The 13,152-nt window shown below is 38.5% G+C and overlaps 1 protein-coding gene across 2 annotated transcripts in view; it reads right to left on the bottom strand.

Annotated features, from left to right (window-relative positions):
• Window positions 1-13,152, bottom strand: part of LOC125454685 (calcineurin subunit B type 1) — a 65,356-nt gene that overhangs the window by 7,144 nt on the left and 45,060 nt on the right. Inside the window, exons 1-2 of one of the 2 annotated variants that reach the window (XM_048535726.2) lie at window positions 7,531-7,655; window positions 7,165-7,341 (exon numbers count right to left, since the gene is read on the bottom strand). In XM_048535726.2, the coding sequence (XP_048391683.1) occupies window positions 7,165-7,341; window positions 7,531-7,561 (208 nt within the window). In that variant the 5' untranslated portion in view covers window positions 7,562-7,655. Of the gene's footprint in view, window positions 1-7,164; window positions 7,342-7,530; window positions 7,656-13,152 lie in introns of those variants that run through there. The other variant, XM_048535724.2, reaches the window with a different exon arrangement.

Consider the following 13,152-nt stretch of genomic DNA (forward strand, 5'->3'; position numbering starts at 1 on the left):
GTTGTCCCTTAAATGTAAGAACAGCTGGGCTAATCACATAGATAAGGAGTGAACATGCTAATGAATGTGGAGTCATCACTTTAAACATGCCATACATAAGCAATAAACAAGAGGCAGAAAGTACCTTGCAGTCCAGACAAATTCAACATCTAGTATCAATTTCAGTCACCCAATTCAACATTTCAAAGTCTTTAAAGAACTCCAAAAGTCTTATGATGCAAAATGAGACCAATCAACCCATCGTGACTGCATTCAAATCATTTCCTAGCACCAACCGCTTGCTTTCTTCAATTGGGGCTTCCTCCACCACATTTCTAGACGGAGCACTTAATTACTTTACCTTGAGCAAAAGTGCTTTTCTCATATCACTCCTGCTTTTTAGTCCATCAATTAATTTCCAGTCACTATTTATACACAATAGTAACAACTTTCCCCCCAATCAAAACGCTGACATCTTTTTAGGAGCTTTGAAGATTAGGAACTGCTTTTATTCATTATTCAAACTTTAAAATGAGCTATAGTCAGAGCATGGAAACAGACCCTTCAGTCCAACCAGTCCATGCTGACCTATGATCCCAAACTGCCTACACTTGGCCCATATCTTTCAGAACATTTCTTATTCATGTACTTATCTAAAATGTTTCCTAAACGCTGTAACTGTACTTGTATCCACCACTTCCTCTCGAAGTTCATTCCACACATGAAACACTGCAAAAGATTTGCCCCTCATGTCATTTTTTTAAAATGTCTCTTCTTTCACCTTAAAAATGTGCCCCCTAGTCTGGAAATATCCCACTGTCAGGAAAAGATACCTGCCATTTGGGCGGTACGGTTTCTCAGTGGTTAGCACTGCAGTCTCACAGCACTAGAGACCCAGGTTCGATTCCAGCCTCAGGCGACTGTGTGGAGTTTGCACATTCTCCCCGTGTCTGCATGGGTTTCCTCCGGGTGCTTCGGTTTCCTCCCACAGTCCAAAGATGTGCAGGCTAGGTGGATTGGCCATGCTAAATTGCCCCTAGTGTTCAGGGGTGTGTGGGTTATGGGGGATGGATCTGGGTGAGATGCTCCAAGGGGCGGTGTGGACCTTTTGGGCCAAATGGCCTGCTTCCACACTTTTTTGTGTACATACATGTTGCACTTGTTGGAACTTGAACACTTAGATGAATACAAATGTCAGAAGCTAACAAATGCAAATGCAGGGCTCTGATCTTTGCAAACTGAAATAACAAGTGCATTTGTGCCTTTTCGAATAAATAAAAGCTTGTGGGCCAACCAGTCCTTTGTGTATTTCCCATGGCAGTACCTTGACCAAAGTCAAGCTGCTTGGTTTGAATTTAAACAAAAGCTTGGTAGTTAACTGTTTCTTAGTGCATTCTTCATAGCAACACCTCTATCAATCAGATTCCACATGCCAACCAAAGAGCAGCATCTTCACATGTAGTATAAGTTGTTGCTCCCCGAGATTTGATATTCTTATGATTCTTAGTGAGGGCAAGACGAAAAGCTTCATCATGTCTCCTTTTGAGTAAAACTAAGCTTCTGTACTTCCAAACAATTAAATATCAGCAAGCTCAACATTTACATAATTCCAATGCTCAAAACACCATGTCAACGATTCCCAAAATTCTACCCAAGATGAGGGACTCAAAATAGCCTATTGCTATCACAAGTTGTAGCCTCTCTTGTGGATATGGGGAAGAAATGTGTATAAAATGAACTGCCTCAAGCAAGGGCATCTCAACAAATAAATTAGATCCCTCAGCCAAAATGTATCAAATTCAGCAAATGGCTAATGACACAAACCAATGAGATCATGGGCAAAAATAGCACAAGTCCTTTATGGTTAAAATTCGAAAAACAGTCAAAATATTTCTTTGAGCATGCCCAAAGCGATGTTTAAAGACTTGGGTGCGAACCACTTATTTTCTTTAGCTTATATCAGATGTTCATTGAATAGGAGCAACAGAATTCTCCAAATTTTTAATGAAGCTGAAACAGGCCAAGTCATTTGAAAATAGACAATAGGGAAGTGGACTGTAAAATTGAAAAAAAAATTTGGAGGGATACGGGTCAAACACATAAATGGGACTAGATCAGTTTCAGAAACCTGTTTGGCATGGACAAGATAGGCTGAAGCACTTGTTTCCATAATGTATACATCTAGGCGTTTGGCACACTTGTCTTTATTGCTCAGTCCTTTGAGTACTAGAGTTGGGAGCTCACATTGAGGTTGTACAGGATATTGGCGAGACTTTTTCCTGGAATACTGTGTCCACTTCTGGCTGCCCAGTTAAAGGAACGATATTAAGCTGGAGAGAGTTCAGGTGGTTGACCAGGACATTGGCAGGTATGGAAGATTTGAGTTATAGGGACAGGCTGGGACATTTTTCTCCCCCTATTGGAATGTAGATTGAGGCACAACCTTATAGAAATTAATAAAATAATGAAGGGTATAGATAAAGTTAATGGTAGTTTTCTTTTCCCTAGGATGGGGGATTTCTAGACAGGGGGTTCTATTTTTTAAGGTGAAAGGAGAGAGATTTGAAAAAGACATGAGGGGCAATTTTTTTTTTAAAAACACCAAGAGTGGTTTGTGTGGGGAATGAACTTCTTGAAGTTGCAGCAATGTGGGTACGATTATAACATTTAAAAGACATTTGGATAAGTACAGGAATAGGAAAGGTTTGCAGGGACATGGGCCAAGAGCAGGCAGATGGGACTTGTTTAGTTTGGCATTATGTTCAGCATGGACTAGCTGGACTGAAGTGTGTGTTTCCGTGCTGCATGATTCTATGACTCCAGTTTTGGAATAGAAAAGTATAGAATTTCAGATGAAGAAAATGCAAACAGAGAAAAGCTGCATGTGTGGGCAGCACCACCACTAGGTACAGCACTACGCATGCATGCACTCACGCACAAAATAACAACATATAATCTGAATTACTGTGCAGGTAAAGAGGGATAGAGTAGGAAATACGGGTGTCATTTACGAATCAACCAGCACCATACTATTAAGTAGCATAATGCACTGCAGTACATCTTAGATAACTGTTGCCTTACTAGCTGATTTAGGATTGCCAAGTATCACTGGGTCCACTGCACAAATTCCAAAACCTACCCTGGAGGCATCGCAACTCCCAAGGCGTAGACAGTCTGTAGCCAAGCAAATACTACAAAGTTTTTTTCCCCCCTCCTATTCGTTTGTCAGATGTGGGTATCGCTGGCTGGCCAGAATTTCTTGCCCATCCCTAGTTGCCATTGAGAAGGTGGTGGTGAGCTGCCTTCTTGAACCGCTGCATCCACCAGGTTGACCACAATGCCATTAGGGAGGGAATATTCTTCAGTAGCAAAATTCACCACAGCTTTACAGAGGACATTTATACAGTGCATGAAACTATCCAAGCACAGATAGCTCTAGATCACCAGCTTGAACATGTTGGGAGCAGTCATTTGGAAGAGGATAACAGGACTTATACACCTGAAATATTTAAGCTTTGACTTACGTAAAATTGTTAGCAGTATTATTTAAGAGGTTTAAAAAGCTTTCACGTTTAATGGAATTGCAATGTGCTCAGTTTATTTTTTAAAAAGTCCATCCTAAAAGAGTTTACCTTAAATCCAACAGTAACACTTTGAAGTACTAACTGCAGCAGCATCCTCAAACAAAGTTATCCGTTTTCAAAAAAGACAAATTTTACCAACCACAAACATGTTCAACCACAGCTCAACCAAAAGGCAGGGTCTGAACCTGCACTTCGTGTGAAAGAAGCCTGAGGCAAATCGATTTCTCCTGTTAAGGTTTTGAAAACGATAATTTGCAACGTTCATACAGTAGGATAGAACAAGCTGATAAGTTTAAACCTTTATTCAACATCTTATGTAGACGGTGAAAGGCAAACTCTCACCATTTACTCCTATGGAATTATCACTTCAGCATCTCATTCATCAAAAGTCAGGTCTCCCAATGTAATATCTACTGCACCTAAAATTCCAAATTAAACTAACAATCTGCCAGATGATGTAACAAATCATTCCAAACAATTTATGGTTTATAAAATGTCAAACAAAGGGCATGCTATCCTTTGCTCTGCGCCAAACTCAGATTATTGAGTGTTATTTTTATAACAATGGAGGTGGAGCTTTACATTACCTTCATCTAAATCCTATTCAAGGTCTCAGGGAATTAAATCAAAAGACTTCACATGACCAGATGGGAGATGAAACCAGCTTAAGGCTGATGCAAGCTGACTGTACTCGCCAGTGTAAATCTAGGTAGAAAATTAACACTCAGACACACAATTTACTCACAAGTAGTATATGACTGAAAAAAGGAGCCTGTTTCTTCCAAAAAATTGCCATAATTTGTATTACGGACATCTGAAATAAAACTGTACTTCTATCAGCTGCCCTGAAGATAGATTTATTCTTACAAAAACAAATCACACTTTTCACTCCTCACTCCTTGTGAGGTCATTCATTTTGGAAGCAAAAACAAAAAGATTACTACCGGAATGGCTGTCAATTGGGAGAGGGGAGTGTGCAGCGGGACCCAGGTGCCCTTGTACACCAGTCACTGCAGGTGCAGAAGGCAAACGGTATGTTGGCCTTCATTGCAAGAGGTTGAGTACAATGTCTTGTCGCAGTTATACAGGGCCTTGATAAGGCCAGGCCTAGAATAGTGCGCGCAGTTCTGGTCTCCTTTTCTGAGGAAGGATGCTCTTGCTCTTGAGGGAGTGTAGCAAAGGTTAACCACGCTGATTTCCAGGGATGTTGGGACTGACATATGAGGAGACATTGACTGGGCTAGGATTGTCTTTGCTGGATTTCATACGCATGAGGGACGTAATCGCATACAAGCTTATAAAATTCTAACAAGTCTAGACAGGGTAGATGCAGGGAGTATGTTCCTAAAGGTGGGTGTGTCCAGAACCAAAGGTCACACAGTGAGGATTCTGGGTAACCATTTAGGATGGAGATGAGGAGACCTTTCTTCACCCAGAGTGGTGAACCTGTGGAATTCATTACCACAGGAAGTAGCTGATGCCAACAGTGAATGTATTCAAGAGGCAGCCAGACACAATACTTAGGGCATATGGGAAGGAAGCAGGACTGGGCTATCGAGTTCGATGAACAGCCGTAATGGTGATGAATGCCAGAGCAGGCTCTAGTGGCCGAATGGCCTCCTCCTGCTCCTATTTATGTTTCTGTTTTAATCTAGGAAATTATAGGCCAATGGAAAAAAAGAGTTTTCCCACAAGTCAAGACAAAAAAACTGAAAAAATATTCTACCAAATACAAACCTGAATGAATTTCTGACAAATTAATCAGTTCTTGGTTAAGCCAACCTGATCTCTGGACGTAATTAAGTAAAAGGTAAAACACCATACTCTGACTGGATCATAGGGCTTCTCTCTCATTACAAAGAGATGGCGGGTAGTGGTGGTTTAACCCCAGGGTCACCATGCATCAGGCAAGGGGAGTATTTGAGAAAGACAGCACTTCATGGTAACCTCAGCCAGTCCAGGAATTGAACCCACAACGTTGGCATTATTCTACCTTGAAAAGCAGACAAGCAGCTAAAAAAGCTAACCAACCCTGAAATAATTAAGCACAGGCTAAAGTGATAAGCCTTCTAATTTCAGTACACTTTCAAAACTAACAACTCATTTCTATCTTATTTGACTTCAAAATTTGCCTATTCAAATAAAACTTAAAGGTTGGAAAGAATATGGTTACACTGGTTTACAAAATAAGAAGTGAATGCCACAAATATACATTCATCTTGGCATATGCACACTTTAAGGCAGGATTTAAAAAATTTTGTTCTTTTCAACAGCATTTGAAGCAACCATAACATTTACATTTCAGCTATTTGAACAGAGGAGTCAAGGTGGCGTAAGCAAACTCTCTAATGAGATATAGCTATTTTTTGACACTGAAAAGACACACCTCCCATTCAACATTTTTTTAAAAACTTAAAACAGATTAAATCGTTCAAATCTTGAGTTATTTTACTTGATTGTTAAAGATTTTAAATGCAGTAAATGCTCATCTCAAGATGATAAAACCTAATACATCTATAAATTGGAGATGAAGCCGTTTAAATTCATTTTTCTCTTTTGTAATTTTTTATTAGCTTTTCTGAAACAAAGTCGATTAGTTTTGTACTTCATGTTATAACTGGAGGCTAGGTTGCAAAATTTAGGGAAATGAAATAGGGAAGTTGATAAAATTAGCATTGTTAAAAATTGATGCATGTTACTTGAAATTTTGCAGCTCATCTGTGTAAAATTGATGCATAGATGCACCTTCACTCTCAAAAGATTCTAACCTTGAAATTTATCAAAATATTAAATGCTACAAACTCAATTTCATTTCCTCATTTCATACAACTTTAATTTTAAAGATTATCTGGAAAGTCCATCAAATGTTCTACTTAGTGCAATTGAAATAGGTGATCATAAAATATTAAATATTGTCCCAAACCCATAATTTCACTAAGGGCTGTGTTTAAGAATTGAGGTACATCTAACACTTGGTAACTAAACAATTGCGCTCACACTAAAAGATGTTTTTGATCTTGTGGCACATTGAAGTAACTGATCAAAAACGTGCCAATTCTATGGAGCTTTGTTAATAATTGCTCATCTATTTAAGTAATACTGAAAGTTTTTGCCTTACAATTCAAATTTGACAAAAAATAAATTAAATTCGAATCCTTATTAGTAGATTAAGATTCAAAATACAGTTCATGTTAAAGACACATAAAACTGGAGGAGAATCACGAATGAACTACCAACAATTCCTTAACAGTAAACACCTTGCTTCAACTGTTTAGCGAATTTAAATTCGGAATTTCTAGTTCATACAGTACAAATTCTCCTCAGATTTTCAAATATAGATAGTTGATAATATGCTTTGCATATTTTCAGTAAGCATACCTTTCTATGCAGAAAATTCTAACACATTACTTGGTTAAGGTTTATTAACAAATAACTTGAATTTATAAACAATGCAGTGATAACATTTTTTACGTGGATACTACATATTCATAGACATCTTTATTTAAAAGTCCATAAATGCCAACTCAAAACTAACCTCTTTTTTAAAATAAAGATTTTGCACAAAAAGGTTTTTAAACTTAATTGCTGAAAAAGACCTTACCTTTAAAGTCAACTTCACCATTTCCATCAGTGTCAAATATATCTATAACTCGTTGCACTAGTGGGTTCTGTTGCAACTCAGGTAGGGACATAAATTCTTCTACACTCAATGAGCCAGAATTGTCCAAATCCAGTTTCTTAAACCGCTTTCCTAGCCGTTTAATTTCATCGGCATCAACTGAAAAAGTAAAATTCGTGAATTAATATTTTTTATACACAACATCCTATCCACCAAAAAGGAAGAGTTAGAAAATAGCACCAGTTTCTTCACAAATCTATAGGATGGAGAAAGATTCAAAACCCAGGTATACAAATGTTCCTCCACATCCCAATCTAAATTCAAATGTAGCTGCTTAAAGCTGCTCACTCAGGTTCTTGCTTGTCCTGGCCTTAGCCATCTTGATCCAATCTCTCTAAGTTCGACGCTGAAAGCAGAGCCAGCCAATACATTGGTTACTAACTCCAAGCTTCAGTAGGTTGTATTATGACCCAGCTGCTATTCAGATTAATCAAATCCTTGTCCTATCCAAGAGTTAAGAAGTCTGGCTTTAGTGCATTTGAGCAAACACAAATAGTCTATTAATCTTTAGCCAGCGTAACTTCACCATGGTGCAGGTGGAGATCTGGACATTGTTTTGTTTAATGATTGAATGGACTTGACGCTTACAGAGTAAACACAGCCATGACAGCTATGTACAAGTATAGAACAGTTAAGTTTATACTGTATATAGTTCAAATCCATACATCCTATGCAAACTATAGACTGAAGCAACATCTAAAACTAAATGTGAAAAGTGAGATCACAGACTGACCAGACACAACATTTCAAAAGAAACAGTCTGCTGGAGATTCATCACTAGCGCCTCTTGAAATTTCTTAACCCAGACCCACACTCCCTACTTATGCAAACGTTGGAAGGTCCTGTTTGGAAGAGAAGAGGAAGTGAAGGACTGGGGCTATTTCAAACAAGAAAAAAAACATGCCTACCTTTTTAAGATACCAAATCAAAATAAATTATGTAGCTACCCTCACACTGCTTTGTTCTATGGGCTGATTTACACCCATGCACATTTTGTTGATTGGAAATATGTAAAAATATGTTGAAAAATGAATAGAAGCAGTCAGGGGCTGAGAGGATTCAAACTTTATCTCTTGACAGTTCACCGTAAATGATATAGGAGGATATTTAGAATTTAGAATTTCTAAGCTCTGAGCAGAAAATTGTGCTCCACAGCAAAACATCGAGTGGAGCCAATCATTCAAATTGATCTGGTGAGACTCAGCAGTTGGGCCAATGGCCAATGAATTGTGCCAATTGATATAAATGACACTTTGTTTACACAAACATCAACTTCTATAACAGAGCTACACAAAAGGTTAAATTATGAAATACTAAACTAACACTTGGAAGTGGCTACAGATATCACTTTGAAACAAAAAATACAACTAGACAATTCATTAGGTGAGTCTCTGCAACCACAGATGAAGGTACAGTGCCAGAGCCGTGAGACGATATTTACTGAGACTGGGGTTACAACTACAAAGTTAAGGAATGCAATGCACGAAATGATTCTCCTGTAGATCATTGTTAAGAACAGCAAGTATCATTCAAGCAAAATTGAATTGACCAGGTGACATTAATAAATTTGACCAGTGGCTAAGTACTACATGACAAGTATTTTCTTCCACAACCAACTGGGAGCACCAGTGAAAATTTAAATCAAATTTCAATTTCATGCCCATTCAATATCTGAAAATCCTAATCCAACCCAGTTATAAAATCTGATTTATTCTTTCAACACACTGACTCTAGTCATACTTTGTACTTTAAGGAATGTCAAACTACAGCAAGTTAGAATTACACACAGGCTGTTCCTGCATAATAAGTGATGTAGGATTTTGCATCCTATTGCCCTTCCTGGACATCAGTTACAATGAGAAACAAGATACCAACTTCCTCGGATGGAATAAGAACGACAGTTGCACTGCACTTTAAGTTGGAAACAGCAACAGCTGACCCAAAATTAAAATCTGTTGAAATAAAAATTGGAAGTGGATGATTACTGGATGATCCAGTAGCTATTAGTGGTGTACATCAAACATTACTCAACGTCTGGATACTGAAGTAATCAAACAATTTTAGCGATACGTTTTCATTCACAGTGTCGCTCGCTTGCGCGCACACACACTCCAGGAAAGGTAAATTTTTTTCAATGCTGTCTCAGCAGTACTGATTTTCTACTTCAGTGCAGATTAGCTGTGATGAAGTTAATCGGCATACTTCAATCTTGGCTGCAAGCCTCTGTTCTTTAACAAGTGTATATATAAATTGGAAACTGCAGTACAAGGCTTTTCAGTGCATCAAGCTTGATACATCCACAGATCACACACAGTGCCCACTACTTGCCATGGGCACAATTTATCTGCTATATGAGACTCAAATGTGAAGTTTATTTTTGTCTCTCCAGGTCAATGATGAGTGTGCTGCAACTCCTCCAATTTCCAGCCTTTTTAAATGAATATGTCCAGATTTTTTAAAAAAGGAGTAATAAAATTTGCGTTATCCAGTGTTGCAAAAAGCTAGTTTTACATGCAACATTTTAGGAATTGTAATCAAGATAAATAAATGCAAACATGGTTAAGAAATGAATAGCATCTCAAATGCAAATCAAACAAACATGGATTAGTTACAATTAAAAGATAACCGTTTACCTTATAAGGTCAGTACATGAACAATGAATGACATACAGGTGTTCTGCCATAACGTGTTTCATTAATGTGAATTGGCTGTAACGTGATTGATGAACTGGACACTGTTTGGATAATGCAAATTTTCTGCTGTACAGGTATAGCAACTTTCTACAGCGATTTTCCTACAAAGCGATTTTCTATAGCATGAGGTCACACAAGAACAGAACTATCATATTACAGGAGATCTACCTGTATCTCTGAGCTCAACTGAGCCAGGACAATATAACCTCAATAAAAGATTTAAGTTATTTACATAGCTCCCAGATTAAAATAAATTCAAGCCAGATTTAAATAAGAGTCCTTTGTGAGGACCAGTAATACTAGAAAAGAGGGCTGTAAGTTCCATTGGACATAAATTATTCATGTGAGCGACAGAATCAGAAATTATTTTAATGACAAAAGTAATTAGTTTGCATTTTTGTTTGTAAAGCCCCTAAGTACGACATGTTGCAATGGAGATTGATTGAAGGGAACTCTTGGGTGGAGACTTTACTTTGAGCAAGCACACAGTTAACTGTTCAGCTTTGGCACCATGGTTGCAGCTCCAGAGTTGAGGGGAGGAAAGTAAGAGATAAATGTTAACAAAGGCTGATCCATAGGCAGAGAAAATATTAACAACTTCATTATCATATGGAATGTGGGTTGATGTTCATGTCCAGTTTGGAGACAGAACTGTATGGGAAAAAGGCTGTAAGATTTGCCTTGTTGGGCTCAGCCCCAAAGCAAAAACCAGTAGTTAGTTTGATGAATGCTATGAAACAAAAGTTTGAGCAGAAAAGTCTGAAATAGTACAGACCAACCAAGTGCCAGGCAATCACACATCTCCAACAAAAAACAACCTAACCATCACTCGTTGACATTCAATTGTATCAAGCACCTACCATTGCCAAAAACTGTCCACCTGAGCGTTACCAGTGACCAAAAACTGAACTGTCCCAACAAGTAAAAAATATTGCAGCTAAAAACAGCAGAATCCAGGCTGGAAATTCTGTAGCAAATAACTCACTTCACAACTCCTCGAACCCATTTCACCATCTACAAGGCACAAGCCAGGGAGGAATGGAATACACCCCATATGCTTGGATGGAGCAGTCCCATCATTACATGAATCTTGACATCATTCAGAAGGAAACAACCGTCTTGATGGCACCGCATCCATCACATTCAGCATTTATTGCCTTCACTACCAATATATTGTTGCAGCAGTGGGTAGCAACTAAGAAACACAGAGCAGCACCACACCAAGGTTCATTCAATCACACTGTCCAGATCTGCAGCCTCACACCTGGAAGGTTAAGAACAGCAGAAGCATGGGAATAATACTTGCAGACACCACTCCAAGTTACACACCATCTTGACTTGAAACTATATCATTCCTGCAATATTACAATCAAAACCCCGGAATTCCCTTCCTAAAAGCACAGTGGGTGTACTACCACACTCATGAATTACACATTTCAAGAAGGCAACTCACCCCCACCTTTAAGGGTTATTAGAAATGGACATTAATTGCTAGCCCAGTCAACAACTACAATCCTCAATAATAAAATGTGAGGCTGGATGAACACAGCAGGCCAAGCAGCATCTCAGGAGCACAAAAGCTGACGTTTCGGGCCTAAGCTCAACTACAATCCTCAAACTTATTTTTAAACAAAAGTGTCTTTGAAGAGAAGCTGAAGAATCACTTGGCCACAAATAAATGGCAGGATCCCCACAAAGCTTCTCAACTTGGGGCACTGATGGAACATGAGGAAATTCACTTGAATTTCAGAGAGTCATGGTACATCCTGGGTTAGTCCCTGAAGTAGTGAAATCTCTTCCAAGATTTCTTAGGATAAAGGGCAGACTTGTAGGTGTGGAAGTAAAACCAGATTTATATATTAACTTAGCAGTCAGTGCTTACAACCTTACATTACATTCGAGATCGCCATTCCAATTACTTCCACATTGTGGCAAAATTCAAGGCGGCCAGAAAAAACAAACCTATAGGGAAATACCATGGCTTCTCAGTGCAAAAACTGTTAACCTCAAATCTGCAAAATGGTCAATGACATCAGAATGCAACATATCCAACTCTCTAAAGCATAGTACAACGAGAGAACAAGTTTTGGACAGGGATTTAATGAAGCACCTTACTGGAGGTGTGCACTAGTCAATAAATACAACTGTTTCCACCCAAACTTAACAAAACACTAGTGATGATGCTATGGCTTTAAAAAGAGGTTATTTTGTCCTGTCATTAGGGGTTTTAAGGCGCAGGTACTGAACAGTCTACCAGAGCTACTACAGTAAACAGCTTGAGGTGCCTTGGACTTTATTTAATTAACTGTTCCAGTATCTATTATACTGTTAAGTTTTCCAATAGAGCTGTTATCCCAATTTCTCCTTTTTGTTGTATTTTAATTACAGTAGATAAACCAAGTGAGTTTTGCTTTAAATTTGATAGTTTGGCCAATTGAATTGCATCCGGAATGCACCCCCTTATATTTGCCTTTTAAAATAATAGAGTTATAGTCCAGACTATCTTTTGAATATTTTGAATGGGTTTGGTCTGATCCATAATTCACTTGAGATACAAAAACTATCCGCTTTGAAACTGACATTAAAGGAAAATCAATCAGTTCTTCTTCAACAGTATACAAACATATGAACTAGTTAGGAGTACAAGATGACTGTTCAACACCTGACCCAGACCCAACATTCAATCAGATCATGGCTGTATTGATTGTGGTCTCAAATCCACATCCTCACCTACCCCTAACAAAAGGAGGCAGGGGTTGTCCACCTGTGTCTTAAGAATATTCAGTGATTCCTTTGCGGAGAAACTAATTCCCCAGAACTCTCACCCTCAATAAAAAAAACCGTCAAAAAGTCAAACAGCATGGGAACAGACCAAAAACAGAAGTTGCTGGAAAAGCTCACCTAGTCTGACAGCACCTAAGGGTCACCAGACCCGAAGCAGTAACTGAGTTTTTTCTTCACAGATGCTGCCACACCTGCTGAGCTTTTCCAGAAACTTCTGATCTTGTTTCTGACTTATAGCATTTGCACTTCTTTCGGTTTTTATTTTAAAACAGACCAATGGGTTCAACTAGTCCATGCTGACCATGTTCTCAAACTAAACTGGTCCCACTTGCCAGCATTTGGCCTATACCTCTTCCAACCCTTCTTGTTTACGTACTTATCCAAATCTCTCAAACGTTGTAATTGTACCTGTATCCAACATTTCCTCTGGCAG

The sequence above is a fragment of the Stegostoma tigrinum genome, chromosome 9 (genome assembly GCF_030684315.1).
Source record: "Stegostoma tigrinum isolate sSteTig4 chromosome 9, sSteTig4.hap1, whole genome shotgun sequence".
Lineage (NCBI taxonomy): Eukaryota > Metazoa > Chordata > Chondrichthyes > Orectolobiformes > Stegostomatidae > Stegostoma > Stegostoma tigrinum.